This window comes from Astatotilapia calliptera, chromosome 4 (genome assembly GCF_964374335.1).
Source record: "Astatotilapia calliptera chromosome 4, fAstCal68.1, whole genome shotgun sequence".
Lineage (NCBI taxonomy): Eukaryota > Metazoa > Chordata > Actinopteri > Cichliformes > Cichlidae > Astatotilapia > Astatotilapia calliptera.
In genome coordinates this window covers 18,547,093-18,574,250 of record NC_137425.1, presented here as the reverse complement: position 1 = coordinate 18,574,250, position 27,158 = coordinate 18,547,093, and the positions used below count along the sequence as shown (strand labels likewise).

The 27,158-nt window shown below is 43.8% G+C and overlaps 2 protein-coding genes across 2 annotated transcripts; both read left to right on the top strand.

Moving 5' to 3' along the window:
- The first annotated feature begins 1,872 nt into the window (after positions 1–1,872).
- On the top strand, positions 1,873–4,198 carry LOC113020921 (uncharacterized). Its single transcript, XM_080300921.1, has 2 exons — positions 1,873–3,857; positions 4,009–4,198. Exon 1 carries the CDS (start codon positions 1,892–1,894, stop codon positions 3,230–3,232), a length of 1,341 nt encoding a protein of 446 aa, XP_080157047.1. The 5' UTR covers positions 1,873–1,891; the 3' UTR covers positions 3,233–3,857; positions 4,009–4,198.
- Positions 4,199–5,468: 1,270 nt separating this feature from the next.
- On the top strand, positions 5,469–15,425 carry LOC113020920 (interferon-induced protein 44-like). Its single transcript, XM_026165241.2, has 7 exons — positions 5,469–5,562; positions 5,933–5,963; positions 6,663–6,864; positions 6,986–7,129; positions 7,856–8,027; positions 14,588–14,688; positions 14,794–15,425. The coding sequence occupies exons 1-7, from the start codon at positions 5,553–5,555 to the stop codon at positions 14,959–14,961; spliced, it is 828 nt and encodes a 275-aa protein (XP_026021026.1). The 5' UTR covers positions 5,469–5,552; the 3' UTR covers positions 14,962–15,425.
- The last annotated feature ends 11,733 nt before the right edge of the window (positions 15,426–27,158 follow it).

Sequence of the window (27,158 nt, the reverse complement as noted above, 5' to 3'; positions counted from 1 at the left end):
CTATGCTTCACCAGTTGTTCTGGTACGCAAGTCAGATGGGAGTCTTAGACTGTGTGTAGACTACCGCAGACTAAACGCGAAGACCAGGCGTGATGCGTTTCCACTCCCTCGCATTGAGAAGAGCCTGGATGCCTTGAGTGGTGCAGAGTTCTTCTCAACCATAGATCTTGCCAGTGGCTACCATCAGGTAGCGGTACATGAGAAAAACAGCCTTTACCACACCATTTGGCCTGTATGAATACTTAAGGATGCCTTTTGGGTTATGTAATGCCCCCGCGACGTTTCAACGTCTTATGCAGGCCACAATGAGTGATTTGGTCTTTCAGATTGTATTGATCTACTTGGATGATCTGCTTGTGTTTTCATCAACATTCCAGGATCACATTGTGAGACTGGAGACTGTTTTGAAAAGGTTGAGGGATACGGGGCTGAAGGTTAAGGTTGAGAAGTGCCATTTCCTCCAGCTCAAGGTCAAGTTTCTCGGTCATGAAGTGTCGGCTCAGGGAATAAGCACAGATCCTGACAAGATAAACGCTGTGGCAAAATGGCCCATCCCTAGTACTGTGAAAGAGCTAAGGTCCTTTTTAGGATTTTGCAGCTACTATAGGAGATTCATTGAGGGCTTTTCCCAAACTGCGGGGCCACTCCATGATGTGGTGAATGTCTGTGTTAAGGAGATAAGTCCTGTCAGGGCTAAACAGCTTTTTGCTTCAGCCTGGACACCGCAATGCTTACAAGCTTTTGAGTTGCTTAAGGGAAAGTTGACTAGTGCCCCTGTTCTAGGCTATGCTGACTTCAGTCTCCCTTTCACGCTGGAAACGGATGCTAGCAGTCTTGGATTAGGCGCTGTCCTGTCTCAGAAGCAGGGGGGAAGGAATAAAGTCATAGCTTATGCTAGTAGGAGGCTCAGAGGGGCTGAGAAGAATGATCAAAACTTTAGCAGCATGAAGCTCGAACTCCTAGCGTTAAAGTGGGCAGTCACCGAAAAATTTAGGAGTTATCTGCTGGGGTCCAAGTTCACAATCATAATGGATAACAATCCCTTGTGCCACCTGCCCACTGCTAATTTAGGAGCCATTCAACAGAGGTGGGTAGCTCAGCTGTCTGTGTTTGACTTCGATGTTAAGTATCGCCCTGGCCGCTGCAACACTGCCGCTGATGCCCTCTCTCGGCAACCAACAGTTGACACGGCAGAACCTGACAGTGAGGATGCAGAATATGATGGCTCTATATCCATATGTAATGTGCTAAGGGCAGGTACAAGTCTAGGCTCAGATCTTGTCATGGCTGGAGTTGAGGCTTGTAGGATCAGACTGCTGCAGGCCTCCGAACCAGATGGGGAAGCAGTCAGTGAGGCTGTGCTGGGCAACACCCCAACGATGCCTGGTTATTCCAATGCAGAACTCTATCGCTTCCAAGTGTCAGACCCAACAATTGGTGTCTTGAGAGAGTTTTGGAGCAGACAGAAGAGACCCACCTACAGAGAGAGAGGGGGTCTGTCTAAACCGGTACGTTCTCTACTGAAGCAGTGGCCTCGGATCAGAGAAAAGGATGGACTGCTATACCGTGTAATTGAAGATGCTCACCTTGGACAGTGCCATCAGCTGCTACTACCTGCCTGTCTTAAAGAAAAAGTGCTCAGGAGTGTGCATGATCACATGGGACACCAGGGAATCGAACGCACACTGGGATTGTTGAAACAAAGATGTTTCTGGGGAGGCATGTTTGAAGATGTTGAGCACTGGGTGAAGAAATGTCAGAGGTGTGTGTTAACAAAGATGCCTCAACCCAAAGTTCAGGCACCCCACGCTCCATTTTTGGCTACCCGCCCACTTGAAGTTGTTGCTGTTGATTATACCACCCTTGAGATGGTCGTGAAAACGTTCTTGTAATGACTGACGTGTTCACCAAGTTCAGTCAGGCATTTGCCACACGAGATCAAAAAGCAGATACCACAGCTAAGGTTATCCTGAAAGAGTGGTTCCTGAAGTATGGGGTACCAGAGCGCCTGCACTCAGACCAGGGCAGGAATTTTGAAAGCGCAGTGATTGCTGAGCTATGCAAACTGTATGGAGTGAAGAAAACGCGTACAACACCCCACCACCCTCAGGGTAACCCACATTGTGAGAGGTTCAACAGGACTTTACACAACCTCTTGCGTACGCTTCCCCCTGAGAAGAAGCGGCGCTGGCCCGAGCATCTGTCAGAGCTGGTGTATGCTTACAATGTCACGCCGCACTCAACGACAGGGTATTCTCCCCATTACCTGCTGTTTGGGGTCCACCCACATCTACCCGTTGATGCATTGTTGGGCCGGGAGGAAGTGAAGGATGACAAACTGGACTGGTTAGCAGTGCACCAGGAGCGTCTCCAGGATGCACATGCCAGAGCCAGAGAATTTGCCGAACGGAAGGCTGCAGAGAGAGTGGTTCAGCAGCAAGGAAAGGTGTTCTGTCCACCTGTTGACATCGGACAGTTTGTGTATCTCCGTTACCGACCACCAGGAAGGAATAAAATTCAAGATGCCTGGGCAGCCCCTGTGTACAAAGTGGTTGATATCCAAGGGACAACATACACAGTAGTGCCACTGGAAGGAGGGCTGGTGAAAAGAGTCCACAGATCTAACTTGAGGCCATGCGTGGGGTCTATACCTGCACCCAACCCAAGGCTACGTGACCAGGAAGTCAGTTCTGCAGATGAGCACCAAGTGTCTGATACGGAGCTTGAGCATCCAGAGTTTGCCTTGATGGAGGAGGTCCAGTACCCAATGGAGCTGCCAGTGGCTCAGGGACCTGGGAACTTGGTTCCGACGGTCAACGAGCCTGGAAACCAATTGGAGAATGGAACTGAAAATATGGGTGAGGATCTGCTAGGGCAAGAGAGCAGCGACAACCCTGATGACCTCGAGGTGGAGCCAGCAGCTTACCTTCCACCTGGGCCAGGAAGCATTGGATTCTCCAGTGAAGAACCGGTGGCAAAACCTGTTCCAGCTCCTAGGAAAGGAAAGAAAGAGAAAGCGGAGGCCGGTCCACCCACACCTGCTACACGCAGGAGTAGGAGAGAAACTGCAGGGGTCCACACAAACCCATTTAATCTACCTAGGTCAGCATGCAATGCAGTATCCTTCAGTCCAGATGTACTCTCCCAGGTGTTAGCCGGTATGGTTCTCTACACCACCAAACTCAGGGGAATGGTGGATGAGCAGGGGGTCACCGAGGACATTGACTCGTAGCAGGGGAGAATGTAGCCAAGTGAACTAATACTACGCATGGAAAGGGTTTAAAAAGAGGGAATTGTGTTTTTGACTGGTTGCCTGTCTACCGGAGGTCTGTTGTAGGGTTGTCATGGTGATGACTAGACCTCGCGTTTTGGGGGTATACTGTCCCTTTAAGAGCCGCCATAAGCCAGAGCACGCATGCACTCAAGTTTGTGTCACACTGAGCGCTGTGAGCGGGAGCACTGGAGAGTTAGAGACTGCAAAAGATTCTGTGGCTAGCTACACACGAGGTAAATGTGCTAAAAAGTGTAGCATACTGCAAAATATTGTCACCAGTGTTGTAGTAGACTGTAATTAGCTAAGTTTCTTTAGCAATGACTCCAGGTTTGTGACCATTTCTGTACAGTTCTTAACGCGCGACGGGTCCATGTTTAATGGTCACGTGCTGTGAAAGGGACTGAAGAGCCGGTTGGCGTGAGTAGTTACAGTGTCCTAACAGATTTCAAAGTTGTTAAGTTTATACTTTTACTCACTTTGCATAACTCTGTATGTTTCTGTTTGATTCAGAGGGGAGATCACTTGCTGTGTGATTCCTGCGTGTGTACTTGTCCTAGCACAGTAGCTGTGTGGAGAAACCGAAGTGAGTTCATGATGTTCTCCCATAGAAATGTATGTTTAAAAGAGAGTTTACAGTGCACTTTATTGCCAGTTGACCTGCGAAGTTGTGGGATGTAAACAATGTGTTTATTTGTTTTGTTTTCTCTTTTTTTGTTGTATTTGTTTCTTGACAGGTCACTACTGTTGTCTATACTGTTTGGATTTAACATGTACATATGATAGTTACTGTTGTCTCAGACCCTGAAAGGCAGTTTAGGCTGAGCCAGTGGAATAGTTAAATTTTGCCGTTTCACTCAAAACTACAGAATTAAAACTGTGCTCCTCCGAGTACAGTCGGAGAATAAAAAAGCCCACAAAAGAGTATTTCCTGTGTCCTGTCTCATTCCCCATGACCGGGCCACACAAATAACAGACCTAAGCTCCAAATCTGCAGTTTGAGAAGGTTTTTGAAAAAGATCTACCTTTAAATAATATTTGTCACATTCGGAAAGTGCTTCAAGTAACAGCATAACAGACACTCTGACAAAGGGGAAGGGGAAAAGATGACTATACATATGCACAGAAGGGCAGGTAGGGAAAGAGGAGTCCTTTCCTTCCTCTGGCTAACAGAGGAACTACATCACAGAAGACAAGAAAAGCAAAACTAAAAGCAAAACACAACAAAAACTAACTCTTAAAGTAAAACAGAAAGTGTAACAGCTAAAGAGGGAAAACACAGACATGAATGAACGAAATACAGTAAACGTGACACCAGAGGATGGAATACTCTGGAGAGAAGAAAAGTATAAAAAAGCTAGCGTCTTGGAACAAGACTAAATACAAGAATGAACAAAATTGAAATCTGAGTAAACTAACCCTGTGTGATTCATTTACTTAACCTGCATGTCAGTAATTCAATAAGTAATGTGAACAAGAAAACTATGCTTCTTCAAAGTCACATGGCTTACTTGAAAACAAATAGATGAATATGAAAGTGAAAGCAGTAAGGAAACTAACAGAATACCCCCACACACCCCATTGCAGTCATTGTGTCCAGAACCACGTCGGAGAAGGTAAGACCTTTTCAATTATACTGCTTTGACTCACTGCAGTGATTTCAATGACAGAATCATGCCTGTTTTTAATGCAGTGCAGCCTGATCCTGAACACCCAATGTTGCTGAAATTGTTCCATAATTTGCATAATGTTTGTAGATTGATGAATTTCTGCCCATCTTTATTTCTAACAAACTCTGCCTAAGATGCTCTTTTTATACCCAATCATGTCACTGAGCTGTTGTAAATTAACCTATTTAGCTGCAAAGTGTTCCTCTGGCTGCTGCTTGTTAGCACCATTTACTTTTCCAGCATTTTGTTGCTCACCTCCAAAGTTTTTTGTAGCATGTTGCTGTCATCATATTCACAATTAACGATTAAATTAATATTTTTATTAGTTTGTATAAATATACTTATAACTTATATTTATACTAATTACTAATATTTTTCATGAAACAGTAAAATATCTTAGTTTAAATATCTGTTATATTTTCTGTTTTACTGTCAATAAAATATTTGTTTATGAGACTCAATTGAAGGATTCTGAATCTTGGAATGGACTCAAACGCATATAGTGAGGATGAAGGGACCATGAAAGACTCTGAATTGCAAATCATATCTAGTTTCATCTTTTTTTATTTCAGTTTGCTGACCTTTTCATATAATTGTCTTGTTTTACAGATATGGGCGGAGGTAAGTCCTGACCTGTTACATGTCGCACTAGTCTCAGAGCAAAATGCATGATCGTTCCATTGATCCAGAGTTTAAAAAAAATTAAAAACATTTATGATTGTTTTTTTTGTTTTTTTTTACAACAAACACTGAAAACTGTGAAATCCTTATATGTGAAACATTTTTAAAGAACTTTTATTCTTCAACCTAACCAAGTAATTAAGGTGAACATCAAAAAAACAGTAACAATATTAGCAATAGATGCTCCACCTACTGTCACTCAAATTTTATTAAATGATAATGATGTCAAGGTAACACTTTTGCATTGTGACACTATTTGTTTATGTTCCTGTCTTCCCATTATGTTAACATATGTGATTTTCCTCTTCAGTATTTAGTCAGTCATGGAGGCCTTTGCCAAAGTGAGTATGATAAACATATATTATTGTTTTGGCTTCGTTCTGCTCCTTAACACAGAATTTAGATTTTTTGTTTTGGTAGCTGACTGTTGTGTGTGATAGCAGAGCATCGCTCTTATGCTAATAGTGCAAGCCATATCTTATTTCAATGTTTTGTTTTGTTTTAATTAACAAGAATAAATAAAAAATTCTTGATTTTGTGAAATTTCAAAAATATCAAAATAATGAAACCATTCTTCTCAAACCCCTTCTTAGCGGGCCAGCTAGTGAACAAGAATAACTCTGTTGAGACTACAGTGGTGTGAAAATGTGTTTGTCCTCTTTCTTTTGTATTCATTTTTCTTTTTTCACAATTAAATGTTTCAGATTATCAAATAAATGTAAATATTAGACAAAGATAATATAAGGAAAGACACACTACAGTTTCTAAACAAAGGCGTTACTGATTGGGGGGGGGGATCCAAACCTACATGCCCCAGATCACTGACATAATATTTGGTGTTGTTTATCCTGCTCATGATAGCTCAGTTTTTGTTGGTAAAACACAAAACTGGTATGGCCTAAAAGAAGGTTTTGGCTAAAGTTCAAGAAATATTATTTATGCTAAATTTTTAGAAAAATTTAAGTGATACCTTTTTATTTCTAAAAACAAAAACAAATTATTTGTAAAGTTTCAGTGTCTGTTTGGTTGATTGTTTGCAGGAATAACCAGGATACGCTGGATTTTCTGAAATCGTACAGTCCTCGAAATCATGAAGCTACCCATCTCAGAATTCTGCTTATTGGGCCAACTGGTGAGGGGAAATCTACCTTCATCAACTCTGTTGACAGCGTTTTACAAGGCAGAGTTGCTAGTCGAGCTCCAACAGATCAACACGTTACAGCAGATTCATTCACCAAAAAGGTATGTATGTTTCCATCTATCTATCTATCTATCTATCTATCTATCTATCATTTTTTTACTGTCAAATAATGACTGTAGCTGCTTTAAACAAAGACTTATGAACTCCATCTTCTGTTTTCAGTACAAAACATATAAATTCTCCAAAACCAATGAAGGTCATTACTCATTTGTTATTAATGACATCATGGGCATGGAAAGGACCAAAGGCGTTCATGTGGAAGACATTAAGCTTGCCCTACGAGGACATGTGAAAGATGGTTACGAGGTAGAATCTTTTGACCTTTGGCTTTGCTTCATATGTCTAGTTTTTTGGTTTTGTTTATTTGTGTTCTTATATGGGTTCATACGATTTGCAAATCACTAGATTTGCATTTACATTTTAGTGTTACAGTGTTTTCATTTCAAATGTATGGGATATAGTAGGGGAATATATGTTTACAAATTATTATTTTATATGCCTACAAGATAAAAGTTAATATCTTAAAAATAAGCTGTGTGAGTTCAGAGTTGAGTAATGGTGTGTAGTCTTGGTTTAGATCTTGTGACAAGTTCTGTTTATGATGTGCTACCTTTCTTTTGAGTCATAATAATTTTAGCAGTGATATTCTCAGTCTCAGCATGAGCCTGCTATTCTTCTTTCAAGCATCACTCCCTCCATGTCCTCAGGCATTTATCACAGGCTGATAATTTCTGGACTTCAGCAGCCTTTAAGTCCTTATTGCATAGTCAGTTCATTCTTTTCTGACTTTGAAGACCCTTGATTCTGACTTCTACCGTCTTTCATCCTATCTCATCTTCTCCACAGTCAAAACTTCGTAAGACTTTTTTCAGGGCTCTGTTTAGTTTGTGCCTTCTGAATATAATCATAATTAATCACAATTATTACTTAAACTCTTGTTTATTTAATAAACAAGAGATATAAACTGAGATGAGTTTCAGTAAGAAGAGGTGTAATCTTCTTTACACCTCTTCTTACTCCATTGTTTTCTAGTTTGATCCTGAAAACAAGCTGGAAGAGGGAGATCTAGGATACAACGCTGCTCCTGAACTGAGTGAAAGAGTTCATGTTGTGGTCACTGTTGTTCCTGCTGGCGTAGTGTCTTTACTAACTTCGGACATGATCGCAAAGCTGAGAGATATCAGACTGGCAGCCACTACGTTGGGTAAGGTAGCAGTTGCAAATTTTTCTGTAATACATTATTTGGACTAATTATATATATACATATATATACACATATATACATACATATATATATATACATATATACATACATATATACATATATATATATATATTAGGGGTGCAACGATACTCGTATCGATATTGAACCGTTCGATATAGTGCTTTCGGTTCGCTACGCATATGTATCGAACAATACAACATTTGTAATTTATTTTATCAACTTTCCTTCTGACAATGCTGTCTGTGTTGAGCGCTCAGTGAATCTGCGTTCGACTACTCCGCCTAGGCTGCACTGTCGAGCGCAGATCCACTGAGCGTTCAACACAGACAGCATTGCCAGAAGGAAGAGCGCAGGGCAAGCTAGCAAGACAGAAGTTAAGCTCACCTTGCAACATGGCAAATTGAACCTCCCCCACCCTCATTCAGATCTGGCGTTTGGAATTATTTTGGTTTTCATGTGACGTATGACCCTGAAGGTAAGCGCGTCATGGACTAAAGTAAAACAGTATGTTGGATGTGCCATGCAATGCTCAATTACATGGGTGGGAACTAGTGTGTTAGTGCAGTTAGCTCGTTAACGTGTTGGCCGTCTAGCCCCACGCACGGGGCGATCAGGGGTAGCTCGTTAACGGAGATTTGCCGTGTTGTGGCGTTAAGGTCATTTCAACGAGATTAACGCAGACAACATTAGTGGGAACACAACGAATATGACTGCACATTTACGCCGACATCATCCTAGTGCAAAGACAAGTGGAAGCAGACGAAAACAACAAGCATGCAGGCATGCATGCTACAAACTTTACCCGAGTCATTTAGACAGCCGTTAGCACATGATTCTCCTTATGGGGACCTGATATGTTTAATATTGTGGCGAGCTCAGACAAGGAGGAGACGGATGTGTCTCCTCCTTGTCTTTACCCCACACAAAGTCCTGCAAATGTCCAGGTGCCTTCTTTTGGCGCACCGGCCGGTCACGACCCGCGGGGGAAAAGTCACTCGGGTCAGAACATGGGGTGCCACCATCATCCCACTTCTGACACCAATGTGGCGAGCTCAGACAAGGGGGAGACGGAGGTGTCGTTTGGTCTTACTTCCCGTGAGCTAGCCAGGGAGCACAGCCGTTTATTGACATCTGCAGAAGAATACTGCCGCTAGCTAACTGCTCAGCGCGGCAACAGCACAGCAACAACAACAACACCACACAAAAAAAACCCCACACAAACACAGGGCGCCCTCTGACCCCGGAAGGACACCGTCGGAGCGAGAGGGCGTCACCCGTCACTATGGCAACATAAACAAAACATAACTGTACAAACAGAACCCCGAACAGCCCTGACCCGCTACATAGCCCCCATCTAAGGGGTCAGTCGTCCCCGACGACCCCATTACCCCACACAAAGTCCTGCAAATGTCCAGGTGCCTTCTTTTGGCGCACCGGCTGGTCACGACCCGCGGGGGAAAAGTCACTCGGGTCAGAACATGGGGTGCCACCATCATCCCACTTCTGACACCAATGTGGCGAGCTCAGACAAGGGGGAGACGGAGGTGTCGTTTGGTCTTACTTCCCGTGAGCTAGCCAGGGAGCACAGCCGTTTATTGACATCTGCAGAAGAATACTGCCGCTAGCTAACTGCTCAGCGCGGCAACAGCACAGCAACAACAACAACACCACACAAAAAAAACCCCACACAAACACAGGGCGCCCTCTGACCCCGGAAGGACACCGTCGGAGCGAGAGGGCGTCACCCGTCACTATGGCAACATAAACAAAACATAACTGTACAAACAGAACCCCGAACAGCCCTGACCCGCTACATAGCCCCCATCTAAGGGGTCAGTCGTCCCCGACGACCCCATTACCCCACACAAAGTCCTGCAAATGTCCAGGTGCCTTCTTTTGGCGCACCGGCTGGTCACGACCCGCGGGGGAAAAGTCACTCGGGTCAGAACATGGGGTGCCACCATCATCCCACTTCTGACACCAATGTGGCGAGCTCAGACAAGGGGGAGACGGAGGTGTCGTTTGGTCTTACTTCCCGTGAGCTAGCCAGGGAGCACAGCCGTTTATTGACATCTGCAGAAGAACACTGCCGCTAGCTAACTGCTCAGCGCGGCAACCGCACAGCAACAACAACAACAACACACAGGCGCCCATGTGGAAATGTACATACAATCAATATCAGACTCCACCAACAAAAAAGCTCTCAAAACAATATATGTATGTGAATTTTTGCGTGTATTCCTATAATTGTTACCTTTTTCTTTTACCCTTGGCTTTTATGTTCATGTTCTGTTGTTTTGTATACTTCATCTGTTCGTATGTTGTATACTCATTGTTTGTTAAATAAAGTTAAAAAAACAACAAAAAAAAAACACACACACACACAGGGCGCCCTCTGACCCCGGAAGGACACACCGTCGCAGCGAGAGGGCGTCACCCGTCACTATGGCAACATAAACAAAACATAACTGTACAAACAGAACTCCGAACAGCCCTGACCCGCTACAATATGCTGCTGAGAATATAGCCCAGAAGAAGCGGATAGTATAGCTTTTATTTTGGAAAGAGCCATTTCTCTGTAATAAACTCTCTTTTCCAAAGATGAGTGATTCCTCAATCAGATACAGGGCTTGCAACATCGCTAGCCCGACGTCCCGGGGCTAGCGATTTTTCCAGTCGGGCTACCAAAATCTATCTCTGCCCTGCCCGTCGGGCTATTGTAGGAAGGAAAAATATATGTCAATGCTTTTGCATTCTTTCGGAAATGTAGCTGGGTAATTATGTCATTGGCATCGGTGAGCCACTGTCAATATGTGACATATTGAAATCGCGTTTGAATTTGCGCTTGTTTTTTGCTTTCACTTTGCAATCGCCCGAACTGTGTATAGAGAGCGACAGCACTGATCTGTGAGTGATGATAATTTGTGCACCAATTCCTCTGACATCGTCTTATCAATCGTTAGCTTACTATGCAAACATGACAAGTGAAATCTCCCGCAGCAAGCTTAAACATGTGAGAGGTTGATCGCGCAGAGAATCGCTGACCGTTATGTGTGTGTGTGTAAAAGCAGCAGGATATATATTTTAGTTCTGCTGAGCCAAATAAGACAGGTCAGGGTGAAGAAGTGACAGCCAAAGAAAAGCTTACCACAAAACGGAGAAGTTATGACAAATCAGACTATAAGGCAAAAAGAAAGTGCAGCTTTATGGTTTCATGGACAAAAGAATTTCTGTGGCTGCAATATGACGAGCTAAATAACCAGGGCTGCACATAAGTGGTCCGCAGGTGCGCATTCGCTGTCAAAAAAAAAAAAAAAACGCGCACAAGATATGAAGTTGTAACGCGTGTTTGCATACATAAGATTTTCTGGAGAAGGACAGACATTTGTTTAGAACTCTTAAAGATGTCGAAGAAGCTCCTTTAAGCAATTACTTTGGTGTTCCTCCACCTCCAAACAAATGTCAGAAGGAGTCCGAACCACAAAAGAAGCACGTATTCTCGGAAAAGTGGTTGCAGGAGGTGAGCTGGCTTCAAACAAATGATGAACGCACAGAGATGTGGTGCGGAATGTGCCGTGAAAATCCTACTCTAGCGGACAAAAACAGTGCTTTTTATATGGACGCAAACGCGCGTTGCAACTTCTTATCTGGTGCGCGTCTTTTATTTTGACAGCGAACGCGCACATGCGGACCACTTATGTGCACCCGTGTAAATAACATAATGTTCTGCCGGGTGTGTTGTTGGTTTTCTCTCGATTTCTGAGTCGACAAGCGCCTTTGTTACTGGGACCAGTCATTTTAAGAAAGGCCCCCATTAGAACCCATGAGAAATGCAAGAAATGCATTATTGCTCAGTCTGCAATATCTTTCCCAGAACAAACACCAATTGCAAATAACATACTAAAAATAAACCTGAAAAATCTGTTTAGAACAGCGTACTATGTTGCAAAGAGTGAACTACCACTGGCAAAATTTAGCAGTCTTTGCAAACTTCAAAAAGCAAATGGCCTAGATCTTGGTTCCACTTTTTTCTTACCCGTAACTTCAGTGGAAATTTCAAATTCAGGATCTGACACAGACTGATTCATGTCCTACACAGTTCTTACAAGTTCATAGAAATTTCTGTTCAATTAGAACCAAGTATTTGAGTTGATGATTGTAATTTTTATACAATGTTGTAATTTGTTTTTCAACAATTTTTTGATTAATGTTTTGTTTCCTTTACAATATTATACTTTAATGTATAATATTGTAAAGGAAACAAAACATCAATCAAAAAATTGCTCTCTTTTTTATTCGGGCTACTTAAATTTATTTTGGGCTACCAAAAACTGAAGAGTCCCTGCCCGAAGGGCTACCAGGGATTTTGAAATTTTGAGAGCCCTGAGATATATTTATTTTTTTAATTACTTTTGTTTCAGCAACATTAAATTAAAAAACTGTACTTTTGAGTTAAAATATATATTTATAAGTTTAATAAATGACAAATTAAAAAGGCATGAACATTTTTTTTGTATCGAAAAAATATCGAACCGTGACACCAAAGTATCGAACCGAACCGTGAATTTTGTGTATCGTTGCACCCCTAATATATATATATGTATATATATATACACATATATATATGTATATATATATATATACATATATATATGTGTATATATATATACATATATACACATATATATATAAGTATATACACATATATATATGTATATATATATATGTGTATATATATATATACATATATATATATATATGTGTATATATATATATACATACAGTGGGGCAAAAAAGTATTTAGTCAGCCACCGATTGTGCAAGTTCCCCCACCTAAAATGATGACAGAGGTCAGTAATTTGCACCAGAGGTACACGTCAACTGTGAGAGACAGAATGTGAAAAAAAAAATCCATGAATCCACATGGTAGGATTTGTAAAGAATCTATTCGTAAATCAGGGTGGAAAATAAGTATTTGGTCAATAACAAAATACAACTCAATACTTTGTAACATAACCTTTGTTGGCAATAACAGAGGTCAAACGTTTACTATAGGTCTTTACCAGGTTTGCACACACAGTAGCTGGTATTTTGGCCCATTCCTCCATGCAGATCTTCTCGAGAGCAGTGATGTTTTGGGGCTGTCGCCGAGCAACACGGACTTTCAACTCCCGCCACAGATTTTCTATGGGGTTGAGGTCTGGAGACTGGCTAGGCCACTCCAGGACTTTCAAATGCTTCTTACGGAGCCACTCCTTTGTTGCCCGGGCGGTGTGTTTTGGATCATTGTCATGTTGGAAGACCCAGCCTCGTTTCATCTTCAAAGTTCTCACTGATGGAAGGAGGTTTTGGCTCAAAATCTCACGATACACGGCCCCATTCATTCTGTCCTTAACAAGGATCAGTCGTCCTGTCCCCTTGGCAGAAAAACAGCCCCATAGCATGATGTTTCCACCCCCATGCTTCACAGTAGGTATGGTGTTCTTGGGATGCAACTCAGTATTCTTCTTCCTCCAAACACGACGAGTTGAGTTTATACCAAAAAGTTCTACTTTGGTTTCATCTGACCACATGACATTCTCCCAATCCTCTGCTGTATCATCCATGTGCTCTCTGGCAAACTTCAGACGGGCCTGGACATGCACTGGCTTCAGCAGCGGAACACGTCTGGCACTGCGGGATTTGATTCCCTGCCGTTGTAGTGTGTTACTGATGGTGACCTTTGTTACTTTGGTCCCAGCTCTCTGCAGGTCATTCACCAGGTCCCCCCGTGTGGTTCTGGGATCTTTGCTCACCGTTCTCATGATCATTTTGACCCCACGGGATGAGATCTTGCGTGGAGCCCCAGATCGAGGGAGATTATCAGTGGTCTTGTATGTCTTCCATTTTCTGATGATTGCTCCCACAGTTGATTTTTTCACACCAAGCTGCTTGCCTATTGTAGATTCACTCTTCCCAGTCTGGTGCAGGTCTACAATACTTTTCCTGGTGTCCTTCGAAAGCTCTTTGGTCTTGGCCATGGCGGAGTTTGGAGTCTGACTGTTTGAGGCTGTGGACAGGTGTCTTTTATACAGATGATGAGTTCAAACAGGTGCCACTCATACAGGTAACGAGTGGGGGACAGAAAAGCTTCTTACAGAAGACGTTACAGGTCTGTGAGAGCCAGAGATTTTCCTTGTTTGAGGTGACCAAATACTTATTTTCCACCCTAATTTACGAATAAATTCTTTACAAATCCTACCATGTGAATTCATGGATTTTTTTTTTCACATTCTGTCTCTCACAGTTGAAGTGTACCTCTGGTGCAAATTACTGACCTCTGTCATCATTTTAAGTGGGGGAACTTGCACAATCGGTGGCTGACTAAATACTTTTTTGCCCCACTGTATATATATGTGTATATATATATATATATATATATATATATATATATATATATATATATATATATATATATATATAAATTTATGGAATATGCAGCAAAAAAAAGAGGGAGAAAAACAAATGTTTATAAAGTGATTACGTTTTTGCATTAACAGAAATTCCCCAGCTGGCTATTCTCACTAAAGTTGATGACGCCTGTCCCAAGGCACAAAAGAATGTGAACAACATCTACAAGAGTGACTACCTGAAGGAACAGGTAAATTTTATTAATTTTGAATGCACTTTTTCAGTTACATTTTCTAAATTTAGCACTGAAATCTTTTTACAGTTACTGAATCACTGAAATCTTTTCAACACTCAGGTCTACAAATTTAGCCAGCTTCTGGGCCTCCCAGTGAACAGCATCTTTCTTGTGAAGAACTACAGTTCAGAAATCAATACAAATGATGCCACTGATGCTCACATCCTGTGTGCACTGAAACAGATGATTGTCTTTGGAGAAGACTATCTCAGCCACTTGAATGACTGAGACATGAGAAAATGAAACATTTCATTTAAACATCAGACTGAATATTTATTCAGTCGCACGTTTTATACCTAGACTGTCTGTTAATTTTCACAGTCAGCTTTCTTTCCTGGCTTCAAATAGGCTAAAGTTCATTAATATGTAGCATTTCTTTTCCTATCTCACTGACTTAATGCACAAACTTTTAATAATACATTAGTCTACAGTGCCTTTCCTCTCATACACATCACACCACTGCTTTTATGCAAAAACTGTATTGTTTTCAGTCTGTATTGTGTGTTTGACCTCGTCATGTTTTTCCCATAGCACAAGTCACCAGTGTCTTCTGCTTGATTTTACTTCCTCCCCAGTGTGATTGTTTCAATTGTTTTTATCTGTGTCTGTTTTGCCCCTACGGTTTCCACTTCTTTTGTATTTTTTTTTACTCACTTAAAAACTCAGATTAAAAAAAAAGAAAAGCTTTCAAATTGTGTGAATAGAGTCATTGTGTTTCAGGACTAGGCTTTACTCCAGGACATTGTGGGTGTGACCTTTAGTCCAGATCTTTCCCAGAAATATTTTCCAGTTCCTCCTAGGGGATCTCACACTGCTCCCTGCTGGGTGTGCCAGGAAAAACCTTTAACCATTTGATCAGATGGCTCCATGTCAGCTGCATCCTTTCAACATGAACGGGGAGCATGGCCACTAGCTCTGCTAGCTCCCTGATACTGAAGAAAATATAATTTGATCAAACATTATTCAGCTTTAAATATTGTTCAGCTTTAAAGTTACTGTGCAACTGTGTAATAAAAATGTGTGCTCACGACTTTGGCCTTGAGAGCGATAAGAAGCGATCGCCTCATCCTGCAGGCGAAAGATATCTGCAAGCGAAGAGACTAGAACACTCAAGGCCGCTTTCCTTTTATGGAGTTGTTTTTCTGCTAATGCAGCACTTTCCTCACAACCCCCTCCTTAGGTTTTAGAGAATATATACCCATCCTCACAGAAAATATGAGGAATCTCTTGATGTGAGCTGTTTTTGAGAGGTTGTCTCTGTCTCAATAAAAGTTCACTGATTCCCCCATCTGCTGCAGGTGTCCGGTTGTCTTCATTCTCCGCCAGCCTGGTTAAGTCAATTCCTCCTTAACATCTAAAAGAACCTATTTAATGAAGGAAGACGGGTTCACTTTGTGTTTAATATTATTCTATTGCTGTTGTTGTTTTTTTTATATCCTTCAATTGGCGTCACGAACAGGATCCGCTCCAGGCCAAACTGGAACGGGTGGGAGGACATCGGCCGTGGTCTGAGTGAACGGAGTTTGGACAAAAGCTGTGTGCACACAAAAACAAGGTAAGCAGACCTTTTATTTCTGCTATATTGAACATTATAAAAATACTTAGTGTCCAAACTCCTAGTAATTCATAACCAAAATTGTCTGGCTTACTTAAGGCTTGCTGAGAATCAGACAAGTGAATAAGAGATAAGTGAATAAGAAATAAGTGAATAAGTGAATAAAGATAAGAGTGAACTGAGGTCTGACCACGGTTGCGGCCGACGGGTCGCTCTCCGGTGTCGGATAAATACCTCAGCAGGTCTGGGACCTTGAAAGGGTTTATTAGTAACGCCTTTCTAAACAAATTAAAAGGTTAAAGGCCTTGAGAATATTTTTTAGTAATATTCTCTAAACTACAGAAGGGTTAGGAAGGCCCAGAGGACTTTATTAGAAAAGATCCTCTAAAACTTAAAAAAGAGAAGTACTGGTTGGAGTCCAAAAGGAGAGGTCCCTTTGATCAATAGGAGAAAACGGATCTCTTCTTAAAACCCCGATGATTTTAGTGTTTTAAATGTTTTGATGTTCTGTTTGATATTGGACACACATAAATACACGCTGAATGCTTGCTGTGGAACACTGGGCAGGACAGTTTGGTTCTCCGTGTTCACAGATTACACAATTAAAGGAACTAGGTTCCTCTTTTGGTTAAAATAATACACCACACATAGAATTTTTTTACACATTTATTACATACATAAGGAGGGTAATGAGTGACTGCAGGTAATGTATGAAGTGTGAATGAGACGTGTGAACAAGGTGACAACCAACTAGCACCCCTATCAGGAAGCTCTAGGCAAGGTTACCCGCCAGACTCCGGTTTGGTAGAAGCTTGGTAACACCTGAAGGGATATTTCAGTGCTGACTCACCTTTAAAGCAGCGCCCCAGCTGATTAGTGCCTAACAGAGGCAGAAACCCAGCTGGCCCAAATTCTCCTTTAAAATCAATAAAAGAACACTCCTCCATTGACAGTAAAATGGATGGAGAATTAGATCGACAAACTAATGATGATGGTTGGGGTCCCGGTGTTATTCTTAGCACATTGGGAGAACAATTAACATGTGTTGAGACAGTCATCAACTCCACACACCAGCCTAAAGAAGCAAAAAAGCAGAAAGAGTCATTGAGGAAAACAGCTGAAAGGTTAATGAAAGAAAAGGGAAAGAATGAGGGGAGTAGTGGTAATTGGGGAATAATTTGGCAGAATAAGGCTATGCAGGCAAAAGAGAAAGAGGAAGAAGCCAACTCAGCAGCAGCAGGTGCAGGTGTGATAAGCGGGGTGAGACACAGAAAGGAAGCAGATAAGCACGCAGGCCGCAAAGCTAAATTTAATCACTGGGTGTGTTTATGGGAAACTGCAAAACCACACATGAAGAAAAATAGGTCTCAGCCACCTCCCTATTCTGCCTCAGTCCAGACTCCTCCCTCGGCAGGCATATATCCGGTACTTAATATCTCTGGTGGAATAATGACTATTGGAGAAGAACCGCCCGTAGCTCCAACTCCCATAGATACCAAGCATTTTTGCCCAGGAAGCTCCTCTCTGTCGGCGACACCCTCAGCTAGTAGTAGAGCCCCCTCTTCCATCTCCCATTGTTCTGGAACCGGATCTGAGGGCCTAACTGACCCATTTGCGAGCGCACCATTTGCGGTTCGAATGAACAGACAGGAACCCACTGAACAACAATTAACTGATCTAGAAGCAGCATTACGCAGCTGCTTAAATGAACGTAGGTCAGTGGTCCAGGTGAATAATCGTGTTGCGTCAGCCCCTCTTTCCCGGTCCAACCCATTTGCCAGCACTCCCGTCGCTGTTAAAGGAGATCTGACCGCTACTGCAAAAACTGAGCCTGGCACTTCACCAAATGTCACAGTTAACATGTCTTTGGTGGGCCGTCAGGATCCGGAAACACAGATGAGTTTAGCCCACGTTTTTGCTGACACTGCTACCCCACCAGGCGGGGGAAAAACTGAGGATACTGATGATGAACTCAGTGACCTTAACAATACACCCCCCTCTACCCCTCACAGTTTAGGATATCAGACTAGATCTAAGGGCCCTGTGCCTCAGCCTCCAGGCATGTTTCCCCTGGTCCAGACTAAAGCGCAACGTAGACCAGTGTATCAACCTTATTCATTCGGAGATGTCCAGGCCCTAGTGGACAAACTCCCTGACATAATGGAGGGAGGGAATGCCTGGTTAGCTGGTTTGGATAAATACACAGCTGGACAGGACCTCGCACTGGGAGATTTTAGAGCTATTATAACTAGGTGCACATCCCGATCTCAGGCAGCGGATCTGGAACAAAATGCGGGTACTACCACGCATGAGAACGAGGTGCCACTAATGCAGGCCTTGAGGTTTATTGGACCGGCCCTGCGCAAACAATTCCCACCCAAAAATCAAGGCACCTTACAGAAATTTAAATGGGAGGAAAAGCAAAATCCCACCCATTATCTAAATCAGGCTGTTGAAGACTGGGTGAACCATACAGGTCATCACCCCAGTAGGACTTGTTCACAGAGCATGTGGTTTAGAAGGGCGGTGCTGAGGGGCATTCCGGAGTCAGTAAGCCAGAAAATGGAGGATAATCCTGATTTGCAGGACTGTGACTTTGCAATCTGGAAGAAACATTTGATTTTTAATCTTAACAAAGTGCAGATTAAGTCTGATGATAAAGCGGAGAGCGTCGAAGATTTACAGTTGCAACTGTTGAAGGTTCAGCTGCAGAAAGCGAAAAACGACCTGGGTGGAAAAGGTGACAAGCCTAAAAAGCAGCTTGTGGCCGCTGCGGCTCCCCCTCCTGGTCCAGTTGCCCCTGATTTGTATCCGAACCCGTGGCCAGCTGATCCACAGCCCCCCCAGTATGGTGCTTATCACTCACCGGCCCCTTATGGGCAGAGAGGTTCCCCATTTGGAGGAAACAGAGGTGGTTTCAGGGGAAGAGGTCAGATGGGAGGTGGTAGGGGAGGCCAGATGTATGTTTGTTTCCGGTGTGGACAACCTGGACACTGGGCTAAAGCGTGCCCTTTGAACCCGGCTGCTGGAAGAGGCAGGGGAGCCCGTGGTGGGCCCTATCAGCATCCTGGCCACAGAGGTGGACCTCGTGGTGCTTTAGTTGAAGTGCCCCCGGCCCCACAGATGCCTGTGATGGGGTGGGAGTACTACGAGGGTGGTCCCCAGCTATAGGACACCCCACAGACTGCCCAGGACGGTGAAGGGACAACGGCGGACCCTATGCTGTCCATAACTGTAGATAAAAGAAGAAGCAGCTTTTTAGTGGACACTGGAGCTACGTACTCCACCATTAAGGATGTTGCTCGTGAAAGACTTACTGACACAGTGATTACAGTGGTGGGCATATCTGGGGAACCTAAAACTCTGCCTTACACCGTGCCTCTCCCCACAACGGTTGGAGATCAGACTTTGTTACACAGCTATGTTTGTTCAAAACAGGCGCCTGTGAATTTACTGGGAAGAGACTTGTTGATTAAATTAGGAGCCACAATACTCTGCTCTTCACAAGGCCTAACTGTGACTCTCCCTACTGGTGTTGTGCTTCCCTGTTCTAATGGGCCAGAGGGAGGTGGTCAGTTTCTGCTGCAACCCTCCTCCTGTTTAGCGGACTCTGCTGACATCTACTGGGCATTATTGGAAGTTGAAACACCTGCTGAACCAGGAGTTTGGACTGCTTTTCAGCAATGGCGGCCGTGGCTCTCACTCCTGCATCCTTATGTCCCTCCCCCTGACCCACCTCATGTTACACTGTTTTATGACAGGCATGACACCACCTGGTACCAGCACATGTTCCAAGAGCAGTGTGAGGGGCGGGCTTGGTCTTTGAACATGTCATGCATTTTTGCGGCACCGGAGGGAGTGGCAGCAGCGGTTACTTTTACAACAGATCAATTACAGTGGTACATGATGTCTGATGAGGCAGCTCCCCATGTGTCACTGGCCTTACATCCTGGACACCAGGCTAAGGAGCTGGGTGGAATGGTTAAACGTTCCCTTGCGGCCACTGACTGGACACCTACAAAACTCCCACAGGTTTTGTTTTCTCCATCTACCAACACATACCAAATTTTAAATGATTGCTTTAATTCCTCAACACTGCAACATAGAGTGGTCAGCGGGTCACATGGCAGAGAACACACAGACCACTGTGATGCTGCGCCTTTACTCGACTCTCTTCCAGATTGTTTGTGGTCCCTTGGACCCACAGATGTAGGTTTAGTTGATGTGGAGCCAGTCTCTTTTCAACTGTCATCTGCTACCCCTTTGTGGCAGCCTCAGTACCCACACAAACCGGAGGCTGAGGCTGGGATTGCAGAAACAATTTCTGGTTTGGTCACTGCCGGTGTCCTGGAGCCCTCCTGCTCTAAGTGGAACACGCCCATCCTACCCGTTGAGAAAAAAGGCACGGGGAAGTTCAGAATGGCACATGATTTGAGAAGGATTAATGCCTTACTTGGCACTCCTACTTTGCCTGTGCCTAATCCTTATGTTGCCTTGACCAACCTCCCACCATCTCATGCCTGGTTCACCTGCATTGACTTGGCTAATGCCTTTTTCTGCCTCCCACTTCGTGAGTCACTGCGTGACATTTTCTCATTTACATTTAGAGGCCGACAATGGCGTTACACTCGCTTACCACAGGGATTTGCCCTCTCCCCAGGACTGTTTAATCAGTGTTTGAAAGAACTTTTACAAACCTGCCCACTACCATCTGACTGTATGTTAATACAATATGTGGATGACCTTTTGCTGTCTGCTCCCACGGCTGACATCTGTTTGGAGGCCACCAGAGTGGTACTTCAACACCTGGCCAACACAGGTTTTAAAGTGAGCAAAAACAAACTACAGATTGCAAGAAAACAGGTTTCTTTTCTAGGCCGCATGGTCTCACAGTCCGGTATTTCCTTGTCCCCAGAACACAGGAACTCCATTTTGCACCATCCAAAACCTCTAACTGTAAAAGACATGTTGTCATTTTTGGGCCTGACTGGTTACAGCAGGACCTATGTCCCAGACTATGTTGGCCTTACTTCCCCTTTGCGCGCTTTGGTAAATGAACAAGGCATGAGAAACCTCTCCGCTCCCCTCTCATGGACTACAGAAACAGAACAGGCGTTTATAAAGTTAAAACAACAGCTTTCTGTCGCCTCTGACCTTGCTGTGCCAGATTATGCTTTGCCTTTTCATCTTGATGTTTCTGGAACTGGAACCCATATTAATGGTATCCTGTTCCAGAAAAAAGGGGGAGAGAGAAAAGTGTTGACATATGTAAGCGTAATGCTTGACAACACTGAAAAACGCCACCCACCGTGCACACAACACGTTTCTGGACTTGCAAAAATCATTCAGAAAACAGCACACATAGTGATGAACCACCCACTAAAAATTTTGACATCACACAGTGTGGTGGCCTACGTCTCTTCACAGGCCTTCACACTCACGTCACTCAGGCAGAGACGCCTCAGTACCATTTTGGAAGCACCACACATCACCTACTCACATGAAGGCATAAACATGGCTGATCACATGGGATCAGGAGAACCACATATGTGTGAAGAGGTTGTGCAGGTACAGGAGAAAATCAGGCCAGATTTGCAGGCAGAACCTCTAATGGATGCAGAAAAAGATTGGTTCACAGATGGATGTTGTTTCAGAACTGAAAGTGGAATGTTGAAGGCTGCATGGGCAATAGTGGAACAGACAGACATGAGATGGAAAACAGTGAAAGCAGAGCAGTTGACAGGACAACAGTCTGCACAGAGAGCTGAACTGAGAGCGGTGATTGAAGCCTTAAGGATGGGAAAGGGACAGAAAGTGAATATATACAGTGATTCAGCTTATGCTGTGGGAGCAGTGCATGTGGAGCTCAAGCAGTGGCTAAGAGCTGGTTTTTTGACAGCCAGCGGAAAGCCTATTAAACATGAGATGGAAATGAGGGAATTAGCGGAAGCACTGTTGTTACCTGTTAAGGTGGCAGTGGTAAAATGCAAAGGACACAGTGCCGGATTGGATTTAGTGGCATTAGGTAACAAACAGGCCGACTTAGTAGCTAAGCAGACAGCTGGTTACTTACCCTCCCTGATTATGGTAATGGACCCAGAAGCCACACCCCCTCCAGAAAGACCACCCATACAACTAGGCCTAGCCACAATCAGAGAGTTACAGGACAAAGCCAGCCCCCAGGAAAAATCATTATGGGTAACAAGAGGGGCCACAAACACAGACGTCTGGCGTGGCCCAGATGGAAGGCCCATTCTACCGCCAGGGGTCAGACAGACAGCAATGGAAGAGGCACATGGAGTGGGGCATGTGGGACCTGCACAAATGATGAGAAATTTAGCCGTCTGGTGGCACCCTTATTTAAAAGACATGACAAAATACATGGTTAAAACCTGTAAGGAGTGCAACCAATTTGGAATCAAGCCCGCCTTCAAGCCAATAGCAGGGTACTTCCCCATCCCACTTTGCCCAGGGAAAGAAATAATCATTGATTACACAGACATGGTGGACAGAGTAGGTAGTTACAGGTACCTGCTGGTGGCTGTGGATGCATTTTCAGGTTGGCCAGAAGCCTGGCCGACAGCAAGTGAAAACAGTAGAACTGTGGTGAAGTGTCTGATTAATCATTATATACCACAGCATGGGTTTCCCGAGGTCATAAGGTCGGACAATGGTTCACATTTCAGGAACCACGATCTGCAGAGGGTTGAAGCCGCATTAGGTTTGAAACATAAGTTTGGCTCAGTTTACCACCCCCAGTCCCAGGGGAAAGTGGAAAGGATGAATCAAACTCTAAAAACTAAATTGGCTAAAATCTGTGCACAGACCAAATTAGATTGGGTTAAAGCATTGCCTCTTGCATTAATGTCCATAAGATGCTCAGTAAATCAAACCTCTGGTTACACTCCATTTGAGTTGGAGCATGGCAGGCCTTTTCCTGGCCCCTCCTCTCGCCTGTTAATGTCGGATGAAGCTGATTCAGACCTCGATCCGAGGACATATTATAACATGCTCCGCAGTTTTGTTGCCCAGTATTCCTCACAGGTCGCTGAAAGAAACCAGCAAGAGCTGAAAGAGGCGGCTACACCTGGAATGGACTACGTCCTCCTGAAAGTCACAAAGAGAAAGTGGGCTGAGCCTCGCTGGACAGGCCCTTACCGCATAACAGAGCGGACCTCCCACGCTGTCAGGCTCGAAGGTAAAGGTGACACCTGGTTTCATTACACACAGTGCGCTGCTGCCACCGAACCAGGAAGAACCTTGAGAGAGGTGCAGAAGGACCTGTCAGAAGGGGCTGCAACAGCATCACCAACCACTTGAGGGAGCCAAAGCTCAACCTACAAGCCGGCTGGTTACAAAAGGGGGTGTTCTTCACACTGAACTAAACATTTTTATTTTTTTATTTTTAACATCTTTTATGACTTTGCTTTTATATTGGCTTGAGTTTTTAAGATTTACATTTTACATTGCAATAGTTTTAACCGCTGAAAGCTCATTTAAAGTTGTGTCACTGATACTTTTTGTTGCTCTTTAACTCCTAGAACACGCCCTTGGCGAGGTGGGGGGAACTGGACCACCTTTCTCTGCCCCATCATCCTCTATTGGACGACATCCAAGCTAAGTAAACATGTCTTGGCCCTTTCCCCCTGAAATGACAGGCAGGCAAAGATGTTGCGTCTTTGTTTCCTTCCTGGCCCTGGGTCTCATTCCCATTGGCATAATCCTGATCTGTGAAGGGCCCCCGACACTTCTGACACCTTCAAGTTCAAAAGCTTCGCCCCTTTCTGAAAGTTCCAATCTGACAAATGTAGCCCCTAGGGTCTTGCCCACCACTTCCTCTCCAGTTTTGCCCACGCCCGATCCAGTTAGAAAGAAACGAGACACGGTTACCTCCTGTACCCCAAGCACGACTAGAATGATTACTCTTTGTGTCCCCAACAATAAAAGTTGGGTAGTTGAAATAGATTTCGCTAGCTTCCCAGTCACTCCCGTCACCAAAGACCAAGGGGGGGATCTTTTTAACCTGGCAGTACATCTCTCCTCCTCAGTGTGGTATATAACCCTGGGAGGTTGGCATCAGTGGAAGTGGTCCAGTTTAGTGTCAGAAACGGACCTGGATTGGTCAAAGTACTCTAGGGGTCAGGCTTTGCACTGGAGAAACCAAAATATGCTCAGAATAGCAAAAAAACCGGATCTTTCAGGCTTAATTTTTACCCTAAAGGATCTGGCCTTGACCTCCTGTCAACAATTTATAATTGCCCCTTGGACTGATCGCACCGCCCTGTATTGGCAAATGGAAATATGCCCTAGCGTTGCTGCAGTTCCAAGCTCTGTAGTTAAAGATGATAATCCCACCTTTAATGGCCCTCCGGTGACATATACAAACGGGGGGAGAAATGGCCGAATACGCATTGTAGACACAAATAAAATGTCTAAAGATGACCTCTTCCAAATTCTAACCGGTATTTCTGGAGCAACAAACAACTGGTTACTACTAGCTGAACAAGCTGCTGACACGACGGCTTCCGACTGCATAGTATGTATGGGAGCCCGCCCCACTTTACGAGTTGTACCGGCGCCAGTCAATAGTGCATGCCTCCTGCATCTTATGAACAATACAAAACGAGGTCATTGCTCATATCTGGAAAATCACTTTCCTAAAACTCAACGCTCAGTCTCTAATAAACCACCTTTCTTTTCTTCAGATGTAGCTGTGAACAATTTCACTTGTATTAACCTGACTGGCAATGCAGTAAAACTAGGTAGCTTGAACTCTTCTTGGTGCACTGAGATGACTGTTATGAAACCAAACTTCCGACCTACGGCTAGGGCTGATTTGTGGTGGTGGTGTGGCAATAACAAGTTATATGATGGTTTCCCTCGGGATGCGTCAGGTCTTTGCGCTCTCATAACTCTTATTTTACCTGTTTTAGTCACTCCAGTGGATCTCTCTATAGAAGTACACGAAGTTAGCCTCCCATCCTCCTCTGAACGCCGCTCTAAACGTTCTCTAATCCCAGGTTCAGCTCATAATCCAACCTATATTGATGCTGTAGGTATACCCCGTGGGGTCCCCGATGAATATAAACTGCGAGACCAGGTTAAAGCAGGATGGGCCTCGATACTTTGGATGGTTGAAATAAATGCGAATGTAGACAGAATTAACTACATTCACTTTAATGTGCAACTGTTGGCTAATTACACTCGAGATGGTTTTGAAGCTGTGCATGCACAGTTATCTGCCACTTCCCTAATGGCTTTCCAAAACAGGGTCGCAACGGATTTTCTCCTCGCAGAAAAAGGCGGAGTCTGCAGCCTTTTTGGTCAGGAGTGCTGTACCTATATCCCCAATAACACAGCTCCTGATGGTTCCCTCACTAAAGCTATTACTGGTCTCACAGCTCTTACTGTTAAAATGAAGGAACACTCGGGCGTTGATACTGCCATGTGGGACTCTTGGCTTAACATGTTTGGCAAATATAAGGCCCTTGTAGCTTCCATCCTAGTTTCCATCTCAGTTTTTGTTGCTATCCTAGTCACCTGCGGTTGCTGTTGTATTCCATGCATTCGATCCCTCTTCCAGAGACTGATTGTTACAGCTTTCACTCCTGAGGATAAGGATCTCGCCCGGCAGATGCCTTTATTGGCTAGTCAACTTCCCACCTCCTCGCCAACGGATGATGAAAACTCTGATCGTGAGGGTGACGAACATTATCGTCTTTCTCTTGTTTAAATGCTTCTAGAATGGTTGTTTCTCTGTGGTGTTTTGTATTAGGTTTGTTATTAATTGTTTCCCTCACCCAATTCCTATTGAAGGATATATCTGGTTGAACTGTGTCTGGTCGGGTTGTGAGGGTTAAGCGATGTTCTCAGGGTCTCCGGACTTAAGCCTGAGCGAATATGTACTCCCACAAATGGATATGAATTGTTTTATTCCACACCCATTCCTCACATTTTACCATATTCACTTTTGAATGTCCTTAGCAGTTACCGTTCTGAGTTTATTTTACAGTTGATTTATTCTTTCACATTTTCACGTTTATATCTCTCATTATTATAGTATACTCTGTACTCTCCACATTTTTATCATTACTTATGCTTTTTGGTTGCTGAGTTACAGGAACTGTTAATTTTGTGTCACTACCCTGGTTGCACTAACTCGTTGTATCCGTGTGTGCAGGACAGCTGTTACTGCTTTCATCGGGAACCGAGACTGCTTGCAGCCGACCCCTGGGCAGGGTGGTGCCTGGACTCTTTTCTCCTCATCTGCAATGACAGATAAATACAAATGATAAGACCCGAGGAGTTTTTCGAGCCAGGCTTCGACACGTCTCTGTGTTCCTTTGAATGTTACTTATTTTTGTGTGTTGACCCATTTAAGATGGGTCAAAAGGGGGATTTGAAGAAAATATAATTTGATCAAACATTATTCAGCTTTAAATATTGTTCAGCTTTAAAGTTACTGTGCAACTGTGTAATAAAAATGTGTGCTCACGACTTTGGCCTTGAGAGCGATAAGAAGCGATCGCCTCATCCTGCAGGCGAAAGATATCTGCAAGCGAAGAGACTAGAACACTCAAGGCCGCTTTCCTTTTATGGAGTTGTTTTTCTGCTAATGCAGCACTTTCCTCACAACCCCCTCCTTAGGTTTTAGAGAATATATACCCATCCTCACAGAAAATATGAGGAATCTCTTGATGTGAGCTGTTTTTGAGAGGTTGTCTCTGTCTCAATAAAAGTTCACTGATTCCCCCATCTGCTGCAGGTGTCCGGTTGTCTTCATTCTCCGCCAGCCTGGTTAAGTCAATTCCTCCTTAACATCTAAAAGAACCTATTTAATGAAGGAAGACGGGTTCACTTTGTGTTTAAT

Bases quoted from the DNA above. Each gene is read 5' to 3' on its own strand.
- LOC113020921 (XM_080300921.1), top strand. From the start codon at position 1,892: ATGACTGACGTGTTCACCAAGTTCAGTCAGGCATTTGCCACACGAGAT.
- LOC113020920 (XM_026165241.2), top strand. The intron at 7,130-7,855 runs GTAGAATCTTTT...ATTGTTTTCTAG, and splicing joins ATGTGAAAGATGGTTACGAG to TTTGATCCTGAAAACAAGCT. The intron at 8,028-14,587 runs GTAAGGTAGCAG...TTGCATTAACAG, and splicing joins ACTGGCAGCCACTACGTTGG to AAATTCCCCAGCTGGCTATT.